The sequence below is a fragment of the Carica papaya genome, chromosome 1 (genome assembly GCF_054855325.1).
Source record: "Carica papaya isolate Zhongbai chromosome 1, ASM5485532v1, whole genome shotgun sequence".
NCBI lineage: Eukaryota > Viridiplantae > Streptophyta > Magnoliopsida > Brassicales > Caricaceae > Carica > Carica papaya.
The window spans coordinates 22,221,991-22,248,890 of NC_142309.1; the positions used below are offsets into that span (position 1 = coordinate 22,221,991).

General features: G+C 35.7%; 3 protein-coding genes across 8 annotated transcripts; 2 read left to right on the forward strand and 1 right to left on the reverse strand.

Annotated features, from left to right (window-relative positions):
- The first annotated feature begins 317 nt into the window (after positions 1 to 317).
- Positions 318 to 7,259, forward strand: LOC110818767 (Eukaryotic aspartyl protease family protein). 4 transcript variants are annotated; one of them, XM_022047746.2, is made up of 12 exons: positions 318 to 655; positions 756 to 876; positions 1,334 to 1,761; positions 1,854 to 2,010; positions 2,515 to 2,597; positions 2,705 to 2,801; positions 2,929 to 2,998; positions 3,186 to 3,392; positions 5,139 to 5,263; positions 5,360 to 5,461; positions 5,567 to 5,664; positions 6,733 to 7,259. In XM_022047746.2, the coding sequence occupies exons 1-12, from the start codon at positions 384 to 386 to the stop codon at positions 6,902 to 6,904; spliced, it is 1,932 nt and encodes a 643-aa protein (XP_021903438.1). In that variant the 5' UTR covers positions 318 to 383; the 3' UTR covers positions 6,905 to 7,259. The 4 variants fall into 4 exon arrangements, with proteins under 4 accessions (XP_021903438.1, XP_021903439.1, XP_021903440.1 ...); XM_022047747.2 differs by lacking the exon at positions 6,733 to 7,259 and adding an exon at positions 6,326 to 6,602; XM_088221503.1 differs by lacking the exon at positions 318 to 655 and having other exon boundaries at positions 1,334 to 1,437; positions 1,548 to 1,761.
- Positions 7,260 to 8,813: 1,554 nt separating this feature from the next.
- On the reverse strand, positions 8,814 to 9,495 carry LOC148270449 (peamaclein-like). Its single transcript, XM_088221504.1, has 2 exons — positions 9,291 to 9,495; positions 8,814 to 9,182 (listed from the first exon to the last, which is right to left on the reverse strand). Exons 1-2 carry the CDS (start codon positions 9,376 to 9,378, stop codon positions 8,998 to 9,000), a joined length of 273 nt encoding a protein of 90 aa, XP_088077630.1. The 5' UTR covers positions 9,379 to 9,495; the 3' UTR covers positions 8,814 to 8,997.
- A 12,723-nt stretch (positions 9,496 to 22,218) lies between these two features.
- LOC110809806 (uncharacterized) lies at positions 22,219 to 25,217 on the forward strand. Of its 3 annotated transcripts, none has more exons than XM_088221505.1 (3): positions 22,219 to 22,913; positions 23,950 to 24,297; positions 24,409 to 25,217. In XM_088221505.1, exons 1-3 carry the CDS (start codon positions 22,449 to 22,451, stop codon positions 25,057 to 25,059), a joined length of 1,464 nt encoding a protein of 487 aa, XP_088077631.1. In that variant the 5' UTR covers positions 22,219 to 22,448; the 3' UTR covers positions 25,060 to 25,217. The 3 variants fall into 3 exon arrangements, with proteins under 3 accessions (XP_088077631.1, XP_021891436.2, XP_088077632.1); XM_022035744.2 differs by having other exon boundaries at positions 22,222 to 22,886; XM_088221506.1 differs by lacking the exon at positions 22,219 to 22,913 and adding an exon at positions 22,922 to 23,748.
- The last annotated feature ends 1,683 nt before the right edge of the window (positions 25,218 to 26,900 follow it).

Consider the following 26,900-nt stretch of genomic DNA (forward strand, 5'->3'; position numbering starts at 1 on the left):
TAAATTCAAAAGAAATACGTGTAAATTGGACACTATTATATATTACATAATAAAATAGATTTATTAAACCAAAAAAAAACCAATTCAACGCCCCGAAAATTAAAATAATCCCCAGTTTTTCTTATTTCAAAATTGAAAATTATTATAAAACAAATATTAAAAATCTGTACAACTAAACGAGTAACGGCCAATTAACGAGCAAAATTTACCAGTTGACTCTCAATTGCGAGACCATTACGTGGCAGTCTCTTATTGGCTGAGTAAAATGCACTGCGGACTGCAGACTGCAGACATGGCTTGCGATATTAAGAAGAGGGGGAGAGTCCTCTGCAACTCCCCGCGGGTTGACCAAAGCTCCCTCTTTCGTCTTCAAGCAAAACCCCATGGCTTGGGCTTGGACTCATATCACCTCATACCTCGTCATCTTCTACTGTTCTTTAATTGGTTTGTCCGATCTCTATCGCCGCGTCGATTCGTCGTCAATCGGTGCCAGGCACCGGCACCGGCCGCCCATGGTGATCCCTTTACAGTTCTCGTCACACAACTCTTCGTTGCGCCTATCCGCTGAAAATCGGCGCCATCTCCAACAATCTCAGCTCCCTACTCACACCCCTAATGCTCGCATGAGACTCTACGATGATCTCCTCTCCAACGGGTTATTTTCATTCTGTTTATTCTTCCCCTGTTATTCAGTTCCATTTTACCGATTAGTATGAGTAGTTTTGAATTTCTTATTTTTATGATTGTATCTCCAGTTATTACACGACGCGGCTATGGATTGGATCGCCGCCCCAGGAGTTTGCTCTGATTGTAGATTCGGGGAGTACTGTAACTTATGTTCCATGTTCTACTTGTGAACACTGCGGCAAGCATCAGGTTTGTTGGTTTTATGATTTTGAAGCATAATTTGCGGTTTTCCTTTTACTGTATTATCATTCTTTTTATTTTATTTTTTCCAGTCATGCACTTCTCTTTATTTTTCTTCCTATGCTATAATAAGGCATACCGAAAAAAGGGTGGAGGAATTTTACATGATGAATTTTAGAATTAGACATGAACATGCATTATTTTCGCATGAAAATTGTAGGAAATTTAAGAAATTGGGTTAGATATACCAAATAATCATCATCCAGGAATTAATTTAAAAAATACACTGTTCTCGTCTTTAAAAAATCAGTTTCTTCACCCTTTTGGGCTCAAGTTTCTCAACGACTAGGCTGAGAATTTAATGATTTTGGAGTCCCTCTCCAGAAATATTTTATCACAAGGGCTATGCTAGAGTTTCTGCATATTGTTTAATCATTTTTATGAGCCAAGTTCTGCTTCTCTTCAGGATCCAAGGTTCCAGCCAGAGTTATCTAGCACCTACAGACCTTTGAAATGTAATCCCAGTTGTAATTGTGATGATGAGGGAAAACAATGCATTTATGAAAGACGGTATGCTGAGATGAGCTCAAGCAGTGGGGTGCTAAGTGAGGACATCATTTCTTTTGGCAATGAAAGTGAACTTGTGCCTCAGCATGCTGTTTTTGGTTGTGAAAATGCAGAAACAGGTGATCTTTACAGCCAACGTGCTGACGGCATAATGGGTTTGGGTCGTGGCAGGCTAAGTATTGTCGACCAACTTGTTGACAAGGGTGTTATTAGTGACTCATTTTCATTATGTTATGGTGGTATGGATGTTGGTGGGGGTGCTATGGTCCTTGGCAGGATTTCTCCTCCTGCTGACATGGTTTTCTCTCATTCTGATCCTTTCCGTAGGTATGATATCTTCTCCTAGTTGTCTATTCATTTTTTCAGAGAATGCATCTGGTGCTTCTCACACATTCACTATAGTTTTTGGGTGGTAACAGTCCATACTACAACATTGAACTGAAGGAACTGCGTGTCGCTGGCAAACCATTGAAGTTAAGTCCAAAGATCTTTGATGGAAAGCATGGAACAGTATTGGACAGCGGAACAACATATGCCTACCTTCCGAAAGATGCTTTTATTGCATTTAGGAATGCTGTAAGATCTTCCATTCTGAAATTCGCCTTGTCTTAAGTTAGACTTAACACTTAATTTCAGCTTCGTATGTTACTGTCACTTCTGGTCATATTTGAGGCTCAAAAAGGATGAGACATATTTTCTATACTGCATTTTTATTGGTGATATTTCTACAATAGGTTGTGGCCTTTTGCCTGCCACTAAGAAGCCCAAAAAAAGGGGTGGAAAATAATGATGTTTAATAATTGGAATAGGTTGACTGGTCAAGTAACAGTTATTTTTATTGTGATTAATATGTAAGGTTATGTCCTTTAGGATAACAAGTGGTTGACTAATCTTGTAGAGTAAAAAACAACATCAGGAATTCATTACAATGCAAAAATGCATCACTCATTCATTGGACAGGCTATTTAAGGTTTATGTTGTCAAAATTAAGCAACAATGCAATATTTGATAACTTAACCATGTTCAGTGGATTTTTCTTGGCAAAGTTTATATTGTTCATTCCCGTAAAACTTCATGCAGGTCATGAAAGAGATTCATTTTCTCAAACAGATCCATGGTCCTGACCCAAATTATGATGACATTTGTTTTTCTGGTGCTGGAAGGTATTCTCTCCATTAAATAAATGTGTTGATTCTTGAGCTCTACCCTATTATTAGTGATGATCTGCCTTACCACTACCCCTAAGTATTTGTAATTGAATGTGGCTTAGGGATATTTCTGAGCTATCCAAAACTTTTCCAGAAGTTGACATGGTGTTCAGCAATGGACAAAAATTATCCCTGTCTCCTGAGAACTACTTGTTCCGGGTATTCATCATTTTTAAAATTCTTAAAAAAGTTGCTCTAGTATGTTCTTTCATCTTTTATTTTTAACGTATATTCTTAAGACGTATTTTCTCCCCCTTCTATTTTTCTGTCTCGGCATGTGGTATAGCATACAAAGGTTAGAGGTGCTTATTGCCTGGGAATCTTTCAGAATGGAGATTCAACTACTCTTTTAGGAGGTATAGTACATTTCTTGCCGACCGCCTGTGTGTATCTAGATGAAATTTTACTATGGATATCCTATGAGTAAATTCTACAATCTCTCCACCTCTCTTTTGCAAGCTACAAATAACAGCTCTTTATCTTTTCCAGCTGGGATACTCCTAAATGGATTATAACTTTTTGACATTGATTAATATGATACAGGAATTGTTGTGCGCAATACTCTGGTGACTTATGATAGGGAGAATGATAAGATTGGCTTTTGGAAAACTAATTGTTCTGAACTTTGGAGGACACTGCAGTTGCCAAATGCTTCTGCACCAGCACCATCAGTTTTCCAAAAGAATGATACGAATTTTGAGATGTCTCCTAACCTTGCTCCAAGTGGATTGCCTCCTAATGTTCTTCCAGGTAGAGTAACTTTGAGCTTATGAAATTTCTGCTACTTCTAAAATTCAATTCTGCATCCCGAAAAAGTCTTTGCTGTTTGTTGGGATATTATTTCTGGCAGTGAACTGCTTTTTCTGGTCTTGAGTTTGATTTTTTCAATAAATGGAACCACTTTTGTTACAGGCAAATGGTTTGGAAGAAAGTAAGTTTTAGTTTTGTTTATATATGTATCTAAGATAGGAAAGTTTAGTGGTTATATGATGTGGTTATTAGGGTATTGCAGGAATTAGCAGATTGGTAGTTAGGAGTTAGATTTATGTTGTAAGAAGATCATATTTACATGGGATATGGTTATCTTTAACTGGTCCTTAAGAAGCAGTTGCAACTCTGGTACAAAAAGACACAAGGTTGGAGTAGAGGATATATGCTGGAAGAAACCAATTTACTTCCTTTTGTTATGGGATTCAAGGGTTCCCTCTAATGAGCTCTTAGACCAATAGTTAACATAGGAAGGAAAGGGAAGAACCAAGTCAAGAACATCAGTTTTGCTTCTGATTTCAATTCTCAAAGGTCCAGTCACCAGATCTCAATCTCAAGGACCTTATCTACTTGGCACTCATAAGTCTTAAGATTGTGGATCGAAATAAGCAGCATGCCCGACATTGCTTGTTGAGCTTGATTTTAAAAAGATGTTAGTCTAGGGATGGGCACAGGGCAGGTATGGTGTGAGTATGTCAAGTCGCATATCCACCCAGCTAGTGAAAACATAAACACATACATGCCCCATATCAAAGCGGGTAAAAAGTTTTTTACTCGCCATTCGCCTTTCACGTAGAACTTTCTATTCGTCACCTATCCTATTTACCTATTTTTTTAATTTTAAAAAATTTTATGAAATATTTAAATAAATAGTAAAAATTAATTAAAAAATCTAAAGTATTAATGTAAATAAAATATAATTTAAACTAATGTTTAAGTATAATACTCAATGATAAAATATATAATAAAATATACAACATTAAACATTTATTACTCAAAATTTAATCAATTTATTTATAAGCAAAAATGAAATTAAAAAATTATTAATTTTATATGGGGCGGAATGGGTAATTCATTTAAATCCATACTACATATTCCATTTCGGTTTTATAACTTTCTAGCAACACCCAGTCATATATAACCCATTAATTATAGATTTTTATCTACCCCATCCGAGGTGGGATAGGGAAGGTTAGTGGATCATCTACCCAAATGCTCCTCTCCTATCATTACCTTTCTTGTTACTTGTCTTCCAGTAAGTTTTTGTTGCTTAACCTGCAGTTTCCGTAAGATGAACTAGCCATTTGTTTTGTCCCTGTCAACCATATGCCAGAATTCCTCTTTTAATTTTTACTTTGCAAATAATTTTTTAAACTTCTCCCACAATATGAAAACAGTTAATTTTCCATCGTTTGACTATCTATTGCTGTAGATTGAACCTTACTTTCTCCCTGGAGTTTCTGGGATACTGCCTTGTTATTCTTCAACTTCATTTATATGTGAAACTAGTCATGTTTCTCTATGTGCATCTGATTTTGTAAGTTTTTGTTGCTTCCCATCATGCCCATTGCCATCACCATGACCACCATCACAGCTGCTGTTATTATCATCATCTTTTCATGATTTCATAGTTACTGTTTGTTGTCATGTTTTGGTGCACATTCTTAAGTTGTAGCTTGGGCTGCAATTTCCCCTCTGATAAAGACTGTTCCTGCATGTGATTCATAGGTTCATTTCGAATTGGGTTTATAACGTTTGACATGTCAATTAGCAAGAATGATTCCGATGTTAAATCCAATGTCACTGAACTTGCTGTTTTTATTGCTCATGAGTTGGAAATTGACAATTCACAGGTATGGTTTTTAAGATTCTCTTCTGTTAAGGTGACTAATCTAATGACAGATTCAATTAAAATAATTCAATCACGTTTACCAATTGATTGTGATCAGGTTCGTTTGTTGAATTTTACATCCGAAGGAAACGAATACCTTATTAAGTTGGGTATCTTTCCTGGTCAATCTGCCAATTATATATCTAATACCACGGCACTGGTAATGCTATTGCTTCGACACCAAAGCATGCTTGTACTATTAAATCCTTTTCCTATTGATTGGCAATATATTCAATCAAAGCTTTTTTTACATCCTTGCATGCAGAATATAATTCTGCGTTTGAAGGAACATCGTTTGCATTTGCCTGAGAGGTTTGGGAGTTATCAGTTGGTTGAATGGAATGCTGAACCTGAAATGAATCTGTATGTCCCCTGTACCTGCTATTTTCAGCTGAAACAGTTATTACCTTATGTTATACTGCGATAGTTTTACTCATGTCCTTGTTCACAAAACAGCTCTGTTATCTTGGCATCCAGAGTATGTCCTTTCTGAAGGACAGTCATCTAGTTCTTTTGACTGGCTTGGAAACCAAGCATTATTATGTTGAACCAGGCATGTCATTACCATCTTGTGGTCTGTCATGCCCAAGCATTCTATGTTTAGCCTTGTGGTCTGTCATGCCCTAGCATTTTCTATAGAATGCTTGAGTTCAATAGCCACCTCTTTCAAAAAAGAAAACATCTGACAATTTTCTTCTAATTCAAAGAACTTACCCAATGTGTCATGGGTTTGCCACTACAATGGCATGGTTGGAAGATTAAAATTCAAGTCTGTTAACTTATCCAAGTTAATGGATCTGCCTAAATTTGATATCTTGAGTTATTAAAAAAAATGACATCATGAGTTTCGAAAGAGTCAACATGGTTAGTTTTGATGCTGTATTTTTTTATTTGGAACGTTGATCTCTTAATGCTCTGTCAAGTTGAAATTTGTCTTGGTTAAGACCATGAACAAGTGAATGGCTTGTCAATTCTCTGTACACTGTGCATAAAAGATACAGTACCTGTATGGCTTCATATGCAGTTGCGGATGGTAGGTCAGACATCTGGTTGGCCACTTGAAATCCTGAGTTGGTGGGCATGCAGTGATTGTGGGATCATCTTGATGTAAAACTGTTGCACAACGTATGACTGGGTTATATTGTCAGTGCTGTTACTATGACCTTTGGGTGTTAGGTTGGTGGACCATATCACCAGAACCATAATAAATATTGACTTTAAGAACACGATTATAATATTTATTCCAATTATGTAAATCTTGAGACAAATTATTGAGGAGATAAAAGTCACTATTTTTTCAATTTTTCATCTTTGATGTTTCTGATTGTATGGCATGCGTACTGCAACTGTTGATCGTGTTATCCTTTTATCTTAAAGTTTTTCTTTTCTGATTCAGAATTCAATTTTTGCATCTTCTTCTCTTCATCTCAGGAACTGGTGGCGGCAACATTTTCTGGCTGTTTTTATTGGAGTCCTTGTTAGTCTTCTTGCTTGCTTATCAACCATTGGGGTATGGTTGGTCTGGAGACGCAGATCGCAAGTAATTGTTACATACAAGCCTGTTGGAACCATGGTTCCAGAACAAGAGCTTCAGCCTCTATGAGACCCGAAAATTTCACCAAGGTCTGCTAATCTCAGTCGGTGCATAGTGTTTTTTGTTTATTACTGATCTGGCAAGAGAAATGAGGTGCGACAGAGCACTGATGATTCCTATTAACACCATTGAAGCTAAGATTGTTGCAGTCCTCTTTTTGGTACAATGGAGAAAGAGGATGGATGGCAAAGGAAGAAAAATGTAAAACATACTGAAAGTAATCGTGACATGCTTGTAATTTTGGATCAAATGTTCTTGAAAAAGCACATGTATTTTTAACTGGAATGTAGAAGATTCAATTAGTGGAAAATGCAAATTATAGGCATTACAAACGCTTGTTGTTAGTAAGGTATCTATTTCCCCAGCCCACTATTTTTAAATTTCTGTTTGATTAAAGTGTATTTTATTTTTATTTAATTTTTAGATTTTAATTATCTGATATATAAAAAGTTTGTTAGTTGTAGTAAAATTGTTTACTTTACAATATATATTTGTATTTTTTTTTTCTCATAAAGAAAAAGAAATTAGAAAAACATGTAATTTAAATTTAAAACGTAATGTTTAGAAGTAAAATGTTGATTTATTTATTTTATTTGCATTTTCATTTATATTTGAAATTTAATATAATCAAATTTATTTCTCTTTAATTTCATTTTAATGAATAGATACTCTCACTAATTAACAGAAAAATACGATAATATCTAACTTAAATTTGATAGAATTAACTTATAATTCATTTTAATTGTCTTTCTATTCATATTTTATAAAACTAAAATTTAAACTGAATTTAATTTTAAATTATTTTCGTTATTATTATTATTATTTTAATAAAAACGACTAATGAAAAAAAAAAAAAAAAAAAAAGGGAAGCTTTGGAATAAATGTCCTTCTAGGTGAAAATTTTTGCAATTTAAATATAATACATTATATTTTTAACCTATAAATATTAAGATTAGTATGAAATTGGAGATGCGTCCAAAGTAGGAGCATCATAAACCAACTAATTAAAGATACCCACACAAATATTGTTATGTCATTAACTTTCTTTACCAAAACACTTGATATTTTCTTAGACCAAAAGGACATTACGAAATAAATGATTTGGTTAGTAAAGATTTTTCTTAAACGAAATCCACATTACCAAATAAATAATGTTTGGTTAGTAAAAGTAAAAATTATATGTATGTATTAATTATAATTTGTATAATAGAATTAAATTAATTTACTCTAAAATTTAGACGGATGAAGAATAATTCAATGTATTATTTTATGAGCAGTAACACAGAAGAAAAACCAAACAGCGGGCAGATATCATGAATGAATAAAAACTGAGGAGGGGACCGCCATAACAAACAAATTGAAGGGGTCTCTGCGGCTATCATTGTACACTTGCACTGCATGTGATCTTTGCCCCCACAAATATATTTCCATGTCCCATGCTTACAATTTACAATACCCTAGCTTCCTTTACCTATACATACATATACGTATATTTACGTATTTCATATATATATATATATGTATACGTACTTACATACGGTGCATGAAAAATGAGGGGTGTAATTTTTAGGATATTATATTTTTATTTACTTAAACTGCAAACTCAATAAGTATCGTAATCAAATTTTTTCAAGAACCCATTTGGTTGATCATTTCATAATTTAAATTAAATTTTCAAACTTGTGATTGAACCCTTAGAGTTCAGATGGCTTTTCTGTTTCTTTTTTTGGCTAATTTCTGTAACTTTTTTTCTATTAGTGGTGAACTTGCAGAGTGAATACCAAACACCAAGGACCCATTCATATTATAATTTACCTGATAAAATACAGCAGATACCAATTCATAACTTCCTTCTATATATAGCCTAATGGCTATATATATATATATATATATATACACACACACACACACATATATATAAGCAGCCAATGCATACAGTAACCTTATACATATAGAAAGGAGGTAGACATCTATGATCTGGGTCCAGCGTATACGAGTAACTAATCAAAACCAGCTAGCTAAACTCATCGTAATAATATACGTACATATATTTATTACATATATGAGTAGTGAAGCTTGAAGGATCCAATAGATTATTAAGCTTAAGGACACTTAGGGTTTCCCTTGGAGTTCTTCAAGTCCCTGTAACAAGGGCACTCATGCTTGTTCCCATAAGTTCCAGAAGGAACACAGTTGCATTTCATGCAGCAAATTTTACAGTACTTGAGGCACCTGTCCTTTATTCCTGCTCGGGAGCATCTCATTCCGCACTTTGAGTCACAGAACCCTAATTTCTCAACCCAGAAAAAATCCTCTCATTATTTCCTCATATACATACGTAACATAAACATGTATGTTATACTTATTTGAGAAACGAAAAAGAGAGAGCGCTTACCTGAATCAGCAGCCATGGAGGGGTAAAAGAAAGAGGAAGTGAGGAGAAGAAATGCGAGAAAGAAGGATAGAAAGGCTAGCTTCTTCATCTTTCTGAAGTTTGAGAGTGATTTGAGGTTATTTAAGTATGGATGAGTAGTGTATGAGTGTGTACAAGAGGAATGATGATGATGAATGAGGGAAGTTGAGTGAGGAAGAAGGAGAGAGGGAGAGGGTGAATTTATAGAGGAGGAGGAGTAGGTGAAAGTGTTTTTACTGTCACAATAAATACAAACACCGGATTACAGACTGTCATGCGCTTTTCATGAACTCCAATTTCCTTAATTTTGGAAAAAATAAAATACTAATTTTATATTACACCTAAAAGGTTCTAGTTTGAGAATGTTTAAATTTTATGATTTTCTTTTTTTCTTCACTTTTTTGTGTTGTGATAAATATTACATCATTAGAGGAATCTTTTTTTGCTTGCAAGCGAAGAAGCCAATCGTCTATTCATACCGCCTACAAAAAAATATTTTATTAGGAGATATAAATTTCCTTTTTTAAAAAAATTGTAATAAAATTAAATTTAAGGATAAAAATAATATAAATTGCAATTAAATTTGAGCTTTTGCATAAAGTATGAAATAAGTACCTCTGCTTGAAAATATATTACAAATTAATATTATATAATAATTTGAGTTATTATATAATATTATTTAATTATTACATAATATAAACAAATTTTTACGTACATATATTTATTTGGAAGATATATGCAGTGTGATTTTTAGTTGGGGTAAAAATTTTCTTTTGGAAATGAAAAATTAAAAAAATAAATAAAACACCGACACAAACTTCACACTTTAGTTAGTAAAAGTGAGAGCCGACGCGTAATTGGTCCACTAAATTTCCAGAGTTTTCCCACTAAACATTCTACTGGAAGTTGATAGAAATTATACTTAATTTCTTTTTTATTTTACATATTTTTTTAATAAATATATATACGTATATATATATATATATATGTTGCCTAAAATATATTAATTTTTCATATGAATTTTGATTTAATATTTCTTAAGAAAAAAATATCCGTGTATAAATTAATAGTAGCCATGGTGAAAAACTGTTAATCTTTTAGCATTATCATTAATCCAAAAGCAAGTTTACAATATAGTAAATGCATGAATAATTATCACCATCAGATTGATCATCTCTTATTTTGCAAACGGTGTCGTTTAACCCTGAAGTGGTGGGCTTAACGGGCTTGAGCTTGCTTGAATGGGATTGGTTAGGCTTGGGTTATATGAAATAGACGCGAGATGGATCGGATTTTATTAGAATTTGAAACAAGACCTCCTTCGTAGATTGGTAAGAGCAATTATGAAATCAAAAGAATCAATTAATCAATATGGAAAATAAATTATTATTATTATTATTATTATTATTATTATCATCATCAAAACGATGTCGTAGTAGTTGAGCAAAAGAAAGAGGCTTAGATAAGCTATAGTATTTTGTGTGTGTATAGAACAAGTGAGAAATTCATCAAGCTGCGTTGAAAAGAGAGAAAGAGAATCTATCAATTTGCAATACTGAGAATGGAAGTTGGCCTTTATCATCAATCAAACATACCACAAAACTGTGTGTGTGTGTTTATATATATATATATATATATATACATACCCAATGAAATTGATAACATGCATGATGGATATAATCAACTAATGAAAATCCAGAAACCAACAAAAAGGATGAACCAAAGCTGCTGGCTAACCAGCTTTATATATAATATACCGAAAGGATTATTTTGTCTTTTTCTTTTTTCACATCTCTCTTTGTAGGCCCTATATCAATACGGCTATCCCCAAATAATGGTGTGTCTATATATGTATGTATATATACGTTGTAACGTCCCGATATATATATTTTTTTTCGCGGCATTACAATTATTCTGTTAGCATACTTAACCTAATATATATTATCTCATCAACAATGTTAATTATCCATATAGACAAAGGTTCAACATAAATCATTCAAATTACTGAATTTATTGTACATCTATCCATATGATAATTTATAATTTTACAATTTCTCATTTCAAATGAGCTATTTGCTACTAATTATCTAAGTATTTCGTTTCCTTATCCATACTCCTTGTTTCGTCTTCTCTACCCACTTAGTTCAGAAACATGTAGCTCTGGTCCAATTTCCGGTACTACATCATCTGTAAATAATAGGTAATGAGCATACAGAAACTCAATAAAGTAAGCTTAAATCATATACAAGGTCTGGCAAACCAGTTATACTTCTTTCCTCCCCTTAGGTCTCCATTTCGATTGGTCACGCCATATTTCCTACCCATACCCTTCTCCCCTTGTTCACCTATCCCTACGGTCACCACACATCTCCTTAAAGAGAAAGAATCATCAACCTTCCCACTTATTACCAGGTGCGGTCACCCCATTAAACCATCCCAACATTTCCCACGTATTTGTCCACTCGACCCTAATTCGGCCACTCACTCACACAAACACTCCCAGGTAAACGCCCCCCTCCATCAGTCAATAATATCGGCGCCCCTATTTGTCACCACTTGACCTCCAATTGGCCACTCACTCATAACTTTATTCATTTCTTCCATCACTAATATCGGCGAACCAACTCATCCCCACTCTCATCAATCTGCGACCATAAAATGGTCACACATTCACACCGTTATCTTCCCAGTAACCCCTAAATCCGTCACCAATATCAGCGACCCAACTCACCCCTCCCCCTCCCCCGCACTAACAAATAAGCAATAACCAACATCGGTTTATCCAGTCACCAACAATACCACCAGTAGAGTTATATAATATCCACAACAATAGTTTAACAACACACATGCACGCACAACCAGCAAATACAAAGAACAGTTCATACATACATACAAGTTCCAAAAAAAACATAAACTAACTCATACCAACACACACACACATATTCGTTCCACAGTATTCACATATACATTCATTATACCCAACCATTCACTTAACTACATACTTATCTCATCTCACTATATCTCTCCCTCTTATACCTCTCAAAATGTCCTTCTCGGCTCCTCCCTCACTTTGATATAATTCCCTTTCACCATCACTATCATCTCTCTCTTTCCACTCCTTCCAGTATTCCCTCCCGAATTACTCCCTAATACTAGTGTATTTCCCTCTCACTCATACTGTCATCTCTCTCTTGCCACTCCTTCCAGTATTCCCTCCCGAACTACTCCCTAACACTAGTGTATTTCCCTCTCACTCTCACTGTCATCTATCTCTTTCCACTCCTTTCAGTATTCATCTCGTACTATTCCTTCTCACGATTTCGCTCAATGATTCCTCTCAAACTGCCCTTCCCTAGCCCAAACTCTACTTACACAACTTCCTCTCCTGGTAGTAACGATAAACGTAGATACTAACATAGAGTCAAACAGTCTTTCTTCGCACTCCCATTCCTAATTCCTTCACGGTTTCATCACTCCCTCGCCTACTAGATTTCTCCTTCCTTATTCCTTTTCCTTTCGACTCCCTACGAGTCGTTCTTCTTACTACTGCGCCCTAGCCTCTCCATAAATCCACTCCCGCTCGGCTGGAGTCCAATTCATCAATATGTATTTCCAAATAAACACTCAACTGTACTATGCCATTTTTAGTATTTGAAATTTAAGTTTACGATACCTCCTGTCTCCATCGTTCTCCACAACCACGGCTTGCTCACTCACCTTGATCGACTCCTCCTTCTCCGGTTCTTTCTCAATCCTCGACCGCCTGCCTCTTTCCCTCTCTTCTTGTTTCTTCCTTCTCCAACTCTCTCTCCAATTTCTATCGATCGTCTCCCCTTTTATTTCCCTTTTCTCTTATTTTTCTTTTTCCTTTCTTTTTTTTTTCTTTTCTCATTCCTATTTATACTTACCCTGCTAAACATCACAACCGTCCATTCCATCATTTATTTATTTTATTTATTTATTTATTTATTTTTATATATATTTAACTCATTTATTACATACGTGCCCTTATGTAAAACTTCATCAATGCTTTTGGAACTTTTTAATACAAAATCAGAGTGTAAATAGATTGGATTATTTATATTAACTTGAATTTCTTACTGTCACTTATTGTGTAGATTCAAAATAAAATTAATTTAATTTAATTTTATATTTTATGTCAACTATTGTAGATTCTAAAAAAAAATATCTTCATGAATGAACTCTTGAATTTAACATTATATATTTTAAAATTATAAATATCAAAAATCTATTTTTTATTACATACGACTTATAATTTAAAAAATTAATTATTGATATATAAATTATAATTAATTAAAAATTATATTCTAAAAACTTTTAATAAATAATTATTATATATTATCAAAAAATAATTTTTTAGTATTTAAGAAATAGAGAATTTATAATTTATAGTCAATTAAACATTAACTTATATGTTTATGTTTAAAAATTTTGAATAGATATTTATTATGTATATTATCATATTAATTTTTTAAAATTTTTAAAATTGTGTACGGAATATATAAAATTTTATTGACATACAATATATACAGTCATAATTATCATGCTAAGTTCATTTTTAAAATTTAAATTTGAGTGAATAATATTTAAAATTTTATTTTATAATTAATAATTTAAAGATAATGAAAATAACATTTGACGTTTTCCGTATTAATAAATATTTTTAACTACTTTTTTAAAATCCAAAGTTCAAGCTGCAGGTACCTAATTCGATGCATTTTCTCCTCTTTGAAGTTTTTTTTTTTACTTTAGATTTTGGTCGTTGGATTGATACCTATCCTATTAAGCCTCTTGTGGGGCCCGAACTAATCCACGTCACCCTTGGGATTCTTTTCTCGTTCATCTATTAATATTATTTATTCAATTTTAATATGATTTTAATCCTTATCAAACCAATCTTTACACTGATTTTTTGTTTATTTTAAGTTGAAATATATCATTTATCATATTATTATTCAAATTTTTTTAAAAAAGTAAAATTAATAGAATTTAGTAATGTTTTAATTAATAAAAGAAGTAAATAATAAATTTATTATTTGAAAATATTTACCCGGTTTTAAATTTTTGATAAAGATTTATAAAATTAAAATTTCAATAAATTTTTAGTCATAATCTAAATGTCTCAACCAAAAGCTTTTTAGTTTTTTCAATACCTAAAATATATATTTCATTTTATTAAAGAATATAATTTTCGAATATATCAAATATAATGTAACACCTCAAAATAAATTGTATGTAATTTAAAATTTATAAATATAATTTTTATAATTTATTTTAGGGTATTACAACTCTCCCATTCTTAAAAGAAATTTGATCCCTCAAATTTGTCTTTCACTCTCAATAAAACAGTTGGGGATATTGAACTCTAAAGTCTAATTCTACCTCCCACGTAGCCTCCCTCAGTGTGCGGTTCTGCCACATGACCTTTACAAAGAAAATTTCTTGGTTGCGAAGTAATCTGCTCTTTCGATCCACAATGCCGACCAGTACTTCCTCGTAGTACAGATCCTCCTGGAGTGGAAGAGGATCGTGGGCCAAGACATGAGAGGGATCCGGGTTGTATTTGCGTAGCATGGATACATGAAACATATTATGGACCTTGGAAAGTTCTGGAGACAGTGCTAGTCTGTAGGCAGCGATACCAATTTTGTCTAAGATTTCAAATGGTCTAATAAATCGGGGGTTCAGTTTCCCCCTCTTACCGAACCTACTGATTCTCTTGAAATGAGCGACCTTAAGGAACACCCAATCCCCTTTCTCAAATTCCAAGTCCCTCCTCCAGGTGTCTGCATAACTCTTCTGCTTGTTCTGAGCCGTCTACATGTTCTTTTTTATCTTAACTATTTTGGATGTAGTCTTCTCTACCAGATCTGAACCGAACAGTTTTCTATTACCCACTTCTTTCCAACAAATCAATGATCTGTATGGGCGCCCATATAATGCCTCATACGGAGTCATGCCAATACTTGCTTGGTAGCTGTTGTTGTAGGCAACTATATCAGGGGTGGATGATCATCCCAATGGCCCTCGAAGTCAAGGACACAAGCTCGGAGTATATCCTCAAGTGTACGAATTGTCCTTTCTGACTGTCCATCAGTCTGATGGTGGAATCTCATGACTTGCTGAAAGCTATACTAAAATCGAGAAGTGAACGTGGGGTCCCTGTCGGACACTACTGTCACTAGCACTCCATGTAATCTGACTATTTTCTAGATATACATTCTTACTAATTTGTCCAAGGGATTGATCATCTTGATGGCTAAGAAGTGGAAAGACTTGGTGAGTCGGACGACAATTACCCATATGGTATCATGTCTTGAGTGTGTCTTAGGTAATCCTATCACGAAGTCCATAGTGATATGTTCTCACTTCCATTCCATGATCGGTAATGACTGAAGTAGCCTGACTGGGCGTTGATGCTCTGCCTTGACCTGCTGACATACAAAACACTTAGAAAAAAAGTCAGTTATATCTCTTTTCATCCCGTTCCACCAAAATCGGGGTCGCATACTTTGATACATCTTAGTGTTTTCAGGATGCATGACAAACTTTGAGCTGTGGGACTCCGTTATAATGTCCTACTTTAACTCACTGTCTCTTGGAACATATATCCTGTCTTAGAATCTGAACAACCCATTGGCGGAGACTCAAAATTTTAAGTGAACTCCCTATTCTGCATCTTTCTTGAGGGCTACTAGGGTGGAGTCGGCGGATTGAGCTTCTCTTATTCTCTACATTAACTCAGGTTGAACGGTCAGGTGACCTAAACATGTGACTCTCCTCAAGTCCTGAAGCCGTACTTGTTGTGTAGCCTCTATCTGCCTGCATTCTGAAACCATCAGTTGGGCTAATGTACTTGTACTTTTCCTGCTGAGTGTGTTGGCTACCACGTTGCCCTTACTCGGGTGATACAAGATATCGCAATCATAGTCATTGAGACTATCCACATTCTCTGACGCATGTTGAGATCCTTCTAAGTGAATATATATTTCAAACTCTTGTGATCGGTATAGATCTGAAAGGTTTCCCCATACAAATAAAGACGTCAAGTTTTCAAGGCGTGTATGATTGCAGCAAGCTCTAAGTTGTGGGTAGAATAGTTTTTCTCATGACTCTTCAACTGTCTGGACCCATACACTATGACCTTCCCATACTGTATCAACACACAACCCAAACCTAGATAAGAGGCATCACTGTAAACTGTATATCCACCCGATCCGTTCGGTAAGGCCAACACAGGTGCAGTAGTCAGCCACTTCTTTAGTTCTGAAAAACTTCTTTCACAGTTCTCGTTCCACTCAAACTTGACATTCTTCTTCGTGAGCCCGAGTCAAATGAGCAGCTAGACTAGAAAATCCTTCCACAAACTTGCGGTAATAACTCATCATTTTTAGAAAACTACGGATCTCCTTAACTGATGTCAATTTTTCGCAACCGAGCACTGCTTCAACCTTTTCGAGGTTCACTAACATTCCATCATTTGATATGGTGTGTCCCAGGAAGGTGGTCTGTTCAAGCCAGAACCCACACTTACTCAACTTTGCATATAACTTCTTTTCTTTGATAACCTATAAAATTTGAGTTAGATGGTGTGCGTGTTCCTCTCTATTTTTTGAATAAATCAAGATGTTATCAATGAATACAATAACAAACTGATCTAGAAATTGCCTGAAAACTCTATTCATCAAGTCCATAAAGATGGTTAGGGCGTTAGTTAATCCAAATGACATAACCAAGAACTCATAGTGTCCGTACCTGGTTTGAAAGGCTGTCTTGAGGATGTCTTATGTCCTGATTTTCACATGATGGTAACCTGAACGTAGGTATATTTTGGAGAAGACCTGGGCACCCTGCAACTGATCGAAGAGGTTATCAATCCTGGAGAGGGGATATTTGTTCTTAATTGTGACTCTGTTCAAACCTCTGTAATCAATACATAACCTCAACGTCTCATTTCTCTTTCTGGCAAAGGTGACTCCGACACTCCACGGGGACACACCGTGTTGGATAAACCCATTGTCCTACAATTCAGTGATCTGTTTTCTTAGTTCTTCCATCTCAACATGGTTCATACGGTAAGGAGCAACCGAAATGGGCTGGGTGTCTGGCTGAAGATCTATGGTGAATTCGACTTCTCTATCCACTGGCAGTTCGGATAATTCATCCGAAAATACATCTGAAAAGTCTTAGACTACCGGAATACCTTGAATACAAATCTCTTTCTTGAGTTTGCCTAGTTAGAAAAAACAGCAGGGTTAAAGTACTTGATAATAAGAAAATTTATCGTGAGGGAAAAAAATGCTAAACGATTTTATTAATTTGTAAATGGCTCCTCATTAGGAGGATTGAATACAACATTCTTGCTAAAAGAATCTATTGTGGCGTGATGCGCCATTAGTTAATTCATTTCTAAAATTACATCAAAGTCCCCCGTGTCTTATTCTATAATGTCCACACTCAATTTTCTATCTGCTATATCTATGACACAGACTCTGTATACAGCTTTTTCCAATAGTGTCATACTTCCAACAGTAGACACAAACAATACATAATCAAGTTTATTAGGTAATACATCAAATTTTAATGTAAAAATAGGTGAGACAATTGAATGTGATGCACCAGTATCAATTAAAACATGAGCAAGATAGTTACAGATAGTGTACATATCCTATACCACGTCTGGGTTGGCTTCTGCATCCTATTGTAAGCTCTGCTCTGAATAAGAGGTCTGCCATGATTCTGGTTCCTTGGACACTTCCTCGCATAATGTTGGACACTATCACATATGCGACATGTGTTGTTGAGGCGATAGCAGGGTTGGTCCCTATGATCCCTGCCACAATGCTGACAGATCTTACTGTGTTCTGTCACTGAAGCCTGAGGGGGAGTCTAGATCACCGGCCTGGGCCTCTTGTTCTATTGAACAGGCGCAGTAGGTGCTGGTCTGCGGGATGAAGCTGAGGGTCTGAGGTTCCTTACTACCTGAAAGAAGGTGCGAAAGATCCTCTCCACTAGCTGTGCCTTGGCCAGAATAGCTGAATAAGTCCTAAGCTCCAGCACAAACAAATGTTGTCTGATCTCTGAGCGAAGACCCCACTCGAACCTTCTAGCCTTCCTGCCTTCATCCAATAATGTCTCAGGGGAATATCGGCCTAACTCTAGAAACTTGCGAGCATAGTCTGACACAGTCATGTTTTCCTGAACCAAATGTACAAACTCCATCTCATTCAGATGTCGGAGATGCTCTGGAAGGTATGTTATAGATAAGTTATACATATGGAAGATTCATAGATTGTATGTAATTTAAAATTTATAAATATAATTTTTATAATTTATTTTTCATTTAATTTAGAGTAAAAATAAAGTAAGATTGATTGAGGATTAAACTAAAAATAATTTTGAGGGAAAATGAGTGAAAATTTGGGTTCTGTGGGTATTTTTGAAAGAAAAATAAAAAAAAGGGTCAAAATAAAATTTAAAAAAGTTTCGCCATGTCAGACGCCCGGTCAGCAGGCTCGGTGAATTAGGACACGCCGTGTGGTAGCGGACGTTGACGCGGTGCCACACAAGAGGCCATGCGGGTGATCTGTGTGCCCGTGATTGAATGACTCATATCCATTCCTGCACGCATAGACGGCCCAGATGCATTCCCTCCTCAAAGGCGATTGGATGGTCAAATTTGAAAGCGATCGGATGGCCCAGAGTGGATCGCGATGGACGACCCAGATTGGATCGCGATGAACGGTCCAGATTCACTCTATATTTAATCGCGATTGGACGGTCCATATCAAACGAAATGGACAGCCCAGATCAAAAGCGGACGGATATAAATAACCATCATCCACACCAAACCTAACCTTAGCTGCTAGACCCCCTCGTCGGAGAAGAAGACCTGGCTGTCAGAAGGACACCGCCGCTGGAAGGACACTGCCGCCACCCACCGCCGCACCGAAGCAAAAAGACTGGCCAATTGGCTATAAAATACCATGAAGCCCGGCGCCGCCACTTTGGGAAATTTCACAAAACGCCTCCGATGAGGCCTTTCTCAATTCTCATTCTGTATAATTTTTCCACCGTTGTGATCATCACGTCCTTCTCTACAGGTTGACCGGAGCAAAATACCCGACCACAACGTGAGTCGAAGGAGCTGTCGTACCGGAAAGCCCCGCCACCGGTGAGTTTCGATTTTTTTGTGTTTGTTCGGCCAACCGAGGCCCTTTAACGTATTTTCTCACAGGGATCGATGTAGAATTAATCGAAAATAGCCGAACCGAGGCGGACCACCATCACAGGTGGTGGCGGCGTCACCGGAGCACGACAGAGCCGCCGTCCTGGAAATTCGAAATTGGTCAAGTGGGCCTCATGACTGATTTTGAGTTTATTTGAAACATTTGTAGGTATTATTAGCGCGTTTTAATTCCCGAATAAAAATTCAGGGAACCCAAAAATCACTGGTAGGCGCAGTCGAATAGCTTAGCTTTTCGGACATCAAATCGAGTAAGGATCCCTCACCCTATTTTCTCTCATAGAATTGAAGTTTAAATAAATAATAATATAATTTTTTGTGCGAATTTAGTAAATGTGCATAATTAATTATGGATTGCTAATGAAGTCAAAACCAAAAATTATTTTCTGTTGATTTCTGTTGATTTATATTACAGTTTAAAAATATGATAGTATTTGATTTATCAATTTTATTATTTGAATGATGTATTGTTGTCTTACGTGATCACCGTTTAGTTAAAAAATTGAGATATAATTATATTCCCTTATGCATGTTTGTTTCCTTGTGTGATTATGGTTGATTTGAAAAATGGAGACTAACGGAAAACGGGAAAGTTGTGTGGAAAATGAATAGATGAAGATGACAGCCTTATTGGATATCTTGGGAGATGTTATACGGACCGGGTACATAGGGAACCCTACCGTGAACGTTGTCTCATACCGGACGGGGTATGGAGACATGATAATTTGGCACTCATACCGGATGGAGTATGGGGACGGCCTGCTTCACCCTCATACCGGACGGGGTATTGAGGTTTAATAATTTGGTGCTCATACTGAACGGGGTATGGGGACGACCCATAATTGAGATTGTTAAAGGAAATGGTTCACATGTAGTGGAGACATCCTTATAAACCCCTATGGATACTAGTAGGCTGGTGAAAAAAAGTGACAGTTATTGTTTGGTTTATTGATGATGTATATAGATTGTAATATGTGCTATGTTGCTGATTTTACATGAAACCATAATCTGTATGATATTAATTGTCTGCATAAGTTATTTTTATGAATCCCACTACGGTAAGTGAACGGTAAATGATTTTATTTATGATAAACGAATTTATTTAAATTAAATGCTCCATTAGTGTTTTGATTTTATACTAATATTTACTTATGTGACAGTGATATAGTGTGATATTCTTACTGGAGTAATGTAACTCATCATTTATTTAATTACTTCAAATTAAGAAGACCAGGTTCTAGAGCGTGATCCGTAGGAGGATTGCGAGTAGATGTCAGATTTCTTTATTTCCCGTTTATTTTCTTATTATTGTGTTTATTTCAAAAGAGTGAATTCTGTAACGTTGTTTGTTACTTTAAATTATTCGTGTAAAAAATATAAACCCTTAACATTTATTACATTTCCGTACTTTAATTATTATTATTATTTTTTAAATGTTTCTGGAGTCGTTACATGTAATAATATACTTATATATATTTATTGAGCAATTCTTTATAATACCATAAAATTATAATATCTTATAATAAAGTTACATATATTACCAGTCCTACATATACAGATATATATATATATATATATATATATACATAATTGATGGATAAGAATTGATACATGAGGCGGTGCATGTAGCTTAATATATAACAAGTCTATGGGAATCATTGCAATTGATTTCTTATGCACTCCAATACATTGAGGAGTGCTCCCCCGAGCAATTATGGTAATTAATTACTACTTTTCTTTTTAGTGGTAGGAATTAAGTCATGCCAAAAGCCAAAAAAAGGTGTCACATTTAAAATAAATAAATAAAGATTTTACCAGCAGAATAATTAATACAACAACAGAGCATGAGTTTAATTAGGATGAATACTAAACTGATTAAATTTGACTAAATTCACTATTTATTATTTTATGAAAATTAAAAATTCAATGGAAAAAAAAAATAAAAAAATAAAAAAAGGAAAAAGTAAACTAGCTTCCGTGATTGGCGATGGGATTGAGAAGTGCTTGCAAAGCATATTAGGTGGAAGGCGCATTTTCGCCGCTTCTGGTTTTTGTCTCCAAGAAAAACAACTTCGGATTAGTCAAACCACCATAGCCTTCCTCTTCTGTTGTAACTTGTAAGAGATGACACAGCGACACTCCACCTATCCACAAAACTTTTAAGCAAGACCCACACACACATGAATGTATATATTCTTTTTAATTCGAATAACAAGTATGTCAAAACCCATTACATTAAAAATATTTTTAGTTTAAAATAATTACGAAAGAAATAAACCCATTTATAAACTCATGTTAAATTAGAGCCCTGTGTACAATAAATATATTTCTGGCATGTTGTGATCGTGTAAAAAAAATAAGAATAATAAACAATTAATTATTATTAATTTTTTAATGTAAGAGGAGGAAGATATTTGGAGAAGAATCTGTTGGAAGTCGAAAAGTTATCACAGGCTCGCATGCTTAGCGCGCTGATTATTGATTATGACAATTGACCGTTGCTAACGGCGCTAACAACCGGTTATCACGGCTACTGGAAATAACACTATGATGGAAAAAGATAACGGAATTCATTTACGGTCTTGTTGGTCTCCCGGCAATTATCTAACATTTCCCAATCAGTATATAATATTCCTGATTATTCCGAAAACTCCCCATTTCTATTTTTCTTTTTCTTTCGCTCACACCTCTCTCTCTCTTTCAGCTCAGCTGCTTTTCAGTGTCCATTGCGCCTCTTTGTACGGGCCGTTCAGTCCTTCTCTATCGCTTTAAGACTCATAAACAACGTTTCTCCATCGTCTACTCCGTCGTTTTCTCCTTTACTTTTCTGGGTTTTGTTGCTTTACGTTTCGGGTTGAGTAGGAGAGTAAAAAATGGAGAGGAAGCAGGGGTTCTTCTCGGCCTTAAAAGGTGAAGTGGTGAGAGGTTTGTCGCCGCGTAGGTCGAGAGCGAAGAGTCCGGCGAGGAGTGCGTCTCCCATGTCTAGCTTGCTGCGGCGGAGGAAGAGCCAGCACATGGCACAGCCCGAGCTGATGATTGCGAGATCGGGGGGATTGAGGCCGGCGGAGGCTTTATCACCGTTGAAGGAGGGGCCCGATCCGGACGGAGCTGACGGCGGGGAGTCAAGGATGGAAGGGAGATGGGCCAACTGGATGAAAGGTCAGCTAGCTCGGACGCCTTCCGTTTCCTCCTCCGCCTACAAACGGTCCGATCTGAGGTTGCTGCTTGGAGTGCTGGGCGCACCACTGGCACCGGTGCACGTTAGCACTTTGGATCCTTTGCCTCATCTCAGCATCAAGGATACCCCAATTGTTAGTCTATCTCTTTCTCTCACAATGGTACATCTATTATAGTCGTCAATGTGTTTTTTTTCCTGTTCGGCATCTGTAGCTCTTCTGGGTCTGTGTTAAATCTCTGGGCTTATTCGCATTTATTTCGCTGAATTTGACCTAGGTTTCCTTAACAGTTTGTGCTTTGTTGGAGTTTCCTTGTTTTTATGCATGTTTATGTATGGATAATTAATAGTTTCATTAAATGATTGAACTCTGTTGTCAGGAAACCAGAACCAGTTCTTGGTTCGTATATAATATGATTACATTATATTGATATTGTGGTAAAATTTTATAGATCAATAAAGAGAGGAAGAAAATAGGAATCAAGAGAAGTAAAAAGTGTGGCTGGAATTCATAATCATAGAAAGATGTCGTTTTCTTTTCATTGGTTTTTAGACCTCATGGAGTACCCCACTTGGAATTTATTTCTTGTTAGGTAGTTCGTACACGTTATCTTCCCTTTCTTGACAGGGTGTTAAAAGATTTTCTGTATTTTCTGAATGAGATGGCCTTTGCCTTTTGTGCTTGTTGTTAGGCTTGTTTCCAAATCCAAGTAGTTGGTTTTTCCATCAATTGCTTGTACCAATTGCCTGTTGATTGTTCCTTCTGGGACCATCAGCAATTCTATGGCTCAACAAGAGGATGTCATGCGCGGATCAAGAAAAATTAAGTGCTCATTCATCTTTGGGAAAAGCTTTGCTTTTGTTCTTGTTTTGGATTGTTTTCGAATCTGTGTTGTTGGTTTTGCTTTCAGTTGCTTTTACCAAGAGTGTGTTGATTGTTCCGGTCGGGACCATTTATCAATTGCATCATTCAACAAGAGATGGCATTCTTGAATCAAGTAAATAACTGCTCATTCATCATTGGAGAAAGCCCAGAAGTTTTTTCTTCTTAAAATAAAAAAGAACGGCAGAAATTTAAAAATCTTTTGGTATTGTATTTGCACACTGAAAACGATGAATCTGATCATTACATTTGAGGGTTCTTCATTTTTCAATCAAAAAAAGAATTATATAAATACGGTTGTTTCTTTATATTGCAGGAAACATCATCCGCGCAGTATATATTGCAGCAATATACAGCAGCCTCGGGTGGACAGAAGCTTCAAAACTCCATCCACAATGCATATGCCATGGGTAGGGTTAGGATGATGGCTTCTGAGTTCGAGACAGCTAACAAAGTCACAAGGAGCAAAAATTCATCCAAGGCCTCGGAGTCAGGCGGGTTTGTTCTCTGGCAAATGAATCCAGATATGTGGTATGTGGAGCTTGCACTTGGTGGCAGCAAGGTTCATGCTGGCTGCAATGGGAAGCTTGTGTGGAGGCATACACCCTGGCTGGGTGCACATGCTGCTAAAGGTCCTGTTAGACCATTGCGCCGAGCACTTCAGGTGAGGCCTCCTCTCATAATTTTGTCCACTGTTTTCGTTTTCTCTCAATTTGATCATCAACTGTTTGAATCAACCTTTCACTTTATGAGTCAAACACCACTCACTGTGCAGGGTCTTGATCCAAGGACCACTGCTAGCATGTTTGCCAATGCAAGATGCATAGGGGAGAAAAAAGTCAATGAAGAAGATTGCTTCATCCTCAAGCTTTGTGCGGATCCTGCTACACTGAAGGCCAGGAGTGAAGGACCGGCAGAGATCATAAGACATGTTTTGTTTGGCTACTTCAGTCAGAAAACCGGCCTTCTTGTTCACTTGGAAGACTCTCATTTAACACGAATTCAGAACAATGGGGGTGATGCTGTGTACTGGGAAACTACAATCAACTCATTCCTTGATGATTATAAGCCTGTAGAAGGAATAATGATTGCTCATTCTGGACGTTCTGTGGTATCACTTTTCCGATTCGGAGACACAGCAATGAGCCACACTAGAACCAGGATGGAAGAAGCATGGGCAATTGAGGAAGTGGCATTTAATGTTCCTGGCCTGTCACCTGACTGCTTCATTCCTCCTGCTGAACTGAGATTTAATTCTATCAGTGAAGCTTGTGAGTTCTCACAGGGTCCAAAGATAAGAACTGCTGTTAATCCCTCAGCATACCGTGCCAAAGTAGCTTCGTTAGACAAGTCACGCAACAATGAGCGAAATGAGTCAACTGGAACACGGACATTTAGACAAAGGGAATTGCATATGGAAAAGTAGGTTCTAGGTAGTTTTTCTTGACTGACAAAAGTAGAAGGGGAGCTGTTAATGTAGGAGCTTAGTTACTTGCAGAAGTTTTGGCATTGTATGAATGTCTCTTTGAATGTGTAAATAGTTCAAAATCATTTAGAAAAATTTCTGAGATTTCTGGGTAAAAATCTTTATACACTAAATGGAAATTCCCCCGTTGAATTAGGACTTGGGTTTAGTTGAATGCATAAATTTTGTGAAAATTTAAAATTGAAAAATAAAATCATTGAAGATAAAGTTGAATCATGAAATTTATATAACATAATTTCTCATAAAGGTTAAACTTAAAGATCATATTATTCTGGATCTGTGGTGGGAGGCGGGGATGAAACGGCACTGAGATAGTGTCGTTTTTGTTCGTTGTCAAGTTCAAATTTGATGGGCCCGAACCCATCTTAACGGATAAAGGTGGTTAGAAGATTTCTTCTTTCTGAAGCCCAGATTTCTTATTTTTGTAACCATTTTTTTTTTTTTTTATATCTACTTCAATTTTTTTGTTTTCTTAACCAATTTAAAAAGTAATAATGTATAGTAAATTAGGTTAATGATTTTATTGAATCATGTATTATAGGTTAATCACCGTTAAGATATGAATTGAGATTTAAACTTATGAAATTTAAATAAAAAAATAATTATTGACAACTAGATCACCATGTATTAAACTCATCATTAGTTATTTGCTGCAATTTTATCATTAAAAATAAAAAAATTGTAATCCAAAGTATCATATTTACTTCAAATTGCACTTGGGAAAGAAAAAAAAAGCCCATCAACTTTCAGCGTATATGATTGTACACAAGTTACTTCATGTATTATGGGCGTGCATTTCAGAATTGGTCATGACACTCTTGCTATTACGCGAAAATATTTCTGGTTGTTCTCTCCCTCTGACGCTGCCCTGTACCTGACCCTGTCTGCCTACTTTGCTGGACCTTTTGCCCCTCTCTCTCTCTCTCTCTCTCTCTCTCTCTCTCTCTCTCTCTATATATATATATATATATGTATGTATGTATAGAAAATATAATACACTCTCAACATATATTCTGAACATCATACGTATATAGTAATTCATAGCTTTGGTTTGTGAGTGGATAAATTAATTGATAACTTTTAAATATAATATGTTTTTCTCCATTTTCATTTAAATATAATACAAAGAGCATAATGAATGTGTGTGTGTATACAGTTCAATATTTGTATAGTAAACTAATTATTGCTTAAATTTGATAATTAATATTATAACGGTCCCGAAAATTTAAATGAAAATGTATGTATTAAAAATCTTAAATGCGGAAGCGAAATAAAAATTCTGATTAACATTCCTTACACAATAACCAAAAACGTATTCAACATATAAAAGAATAAACTAATTAAAAGAGATACTCGAAATAAAAACTATAAATAGAACTATAAAATCTTTAGACATCTAAATCGCCGTCTTCCTGCAGAACGGGCTCGGGAATCACGTCTTCTTGATCTGAAATGGTTAAGTAAGAAATGAACTACACTAGCTCAGTAAAGACAACACACTATCTAACTGTCATAGAAGTAAAGGTTGGTAGAAAACAAAAACGACCAATAGAGCATAATTTATAACAAACTCATTTATTAATGATAAAAACTTTTACTGTCTACTTACCTCGGTGAGATTCGTGATAATATCATATGGAAACAATAACATTATAATCATCATAAAATCATATACACTTGTAACATAACACATGTTATACTTTTGCACATCAATAATCAGGCAACAAATTTTCTCTTTTGCCAGCCTACTAGTTCATGGGGATCCATAGGGGGTCCCCGCT

Excerpts from the sequence above, each read along its gene's own strand:
- LOC110818767 (XM_022047746.2), top strand. The coding sequence starts at position 384 with ATGGCTTGGGCTTGGACTCATATCACCTCATACCTCGTCATCTTCTAC. Across the intron at positions 2,999-3,185 it reads TTCAACTACTCTTTTAGGAG|GAATTGTTGTGCGCAATACT; the intron begins GTATAGTACATT and ends AATATGATACAG. Across the intron at positions 5,462-5,566 it reads TATCTAATACCACGGCACTG|AATATAATTCTGCGTTTGAA; the intron begins GTAATGCTATTG and ends CCTTGCATGCAG.
- LOC148270449 (XM_088221504.1), bottom strand. The coding sequence starts at position 9,378 with ATGAAGAAGCTAGCCTTTCTATCCTTCTTTCTCGCATTTCTTCTCCTC. Across the intron at positions 9,183-9,290 it reads CTCCATGGCTGCTGATTCAG|GGTTCTGTGACTCAAAGTGC; the intron begins GTAAGCGCTCTC and ends TTGAGAAATTAG.
- LOC110809806 (XM_088221505.1), top strand. The coding sequence starts at position 22,449 with ATGGAGAGGAAGCAGGGGTTCTTCTCGGCCTTAAAAGGTGAAGTGGTG. Across the intron at positions 22,914-23,949 it reads TATCTCTTTCTCTCACAATG|GAAACATCATCCGCGCAGTA; the intron begins GTACATCTATTA and ends TTTATATTGCAG. Across the intron at positions 24,298-24,408 it reads CATTGCGCCGAGCACTTCAG|GGTCTTGATCCAAGGACCAC; the intron begins GTGAGGCCTCCT and ends CTCACTGTGCAG.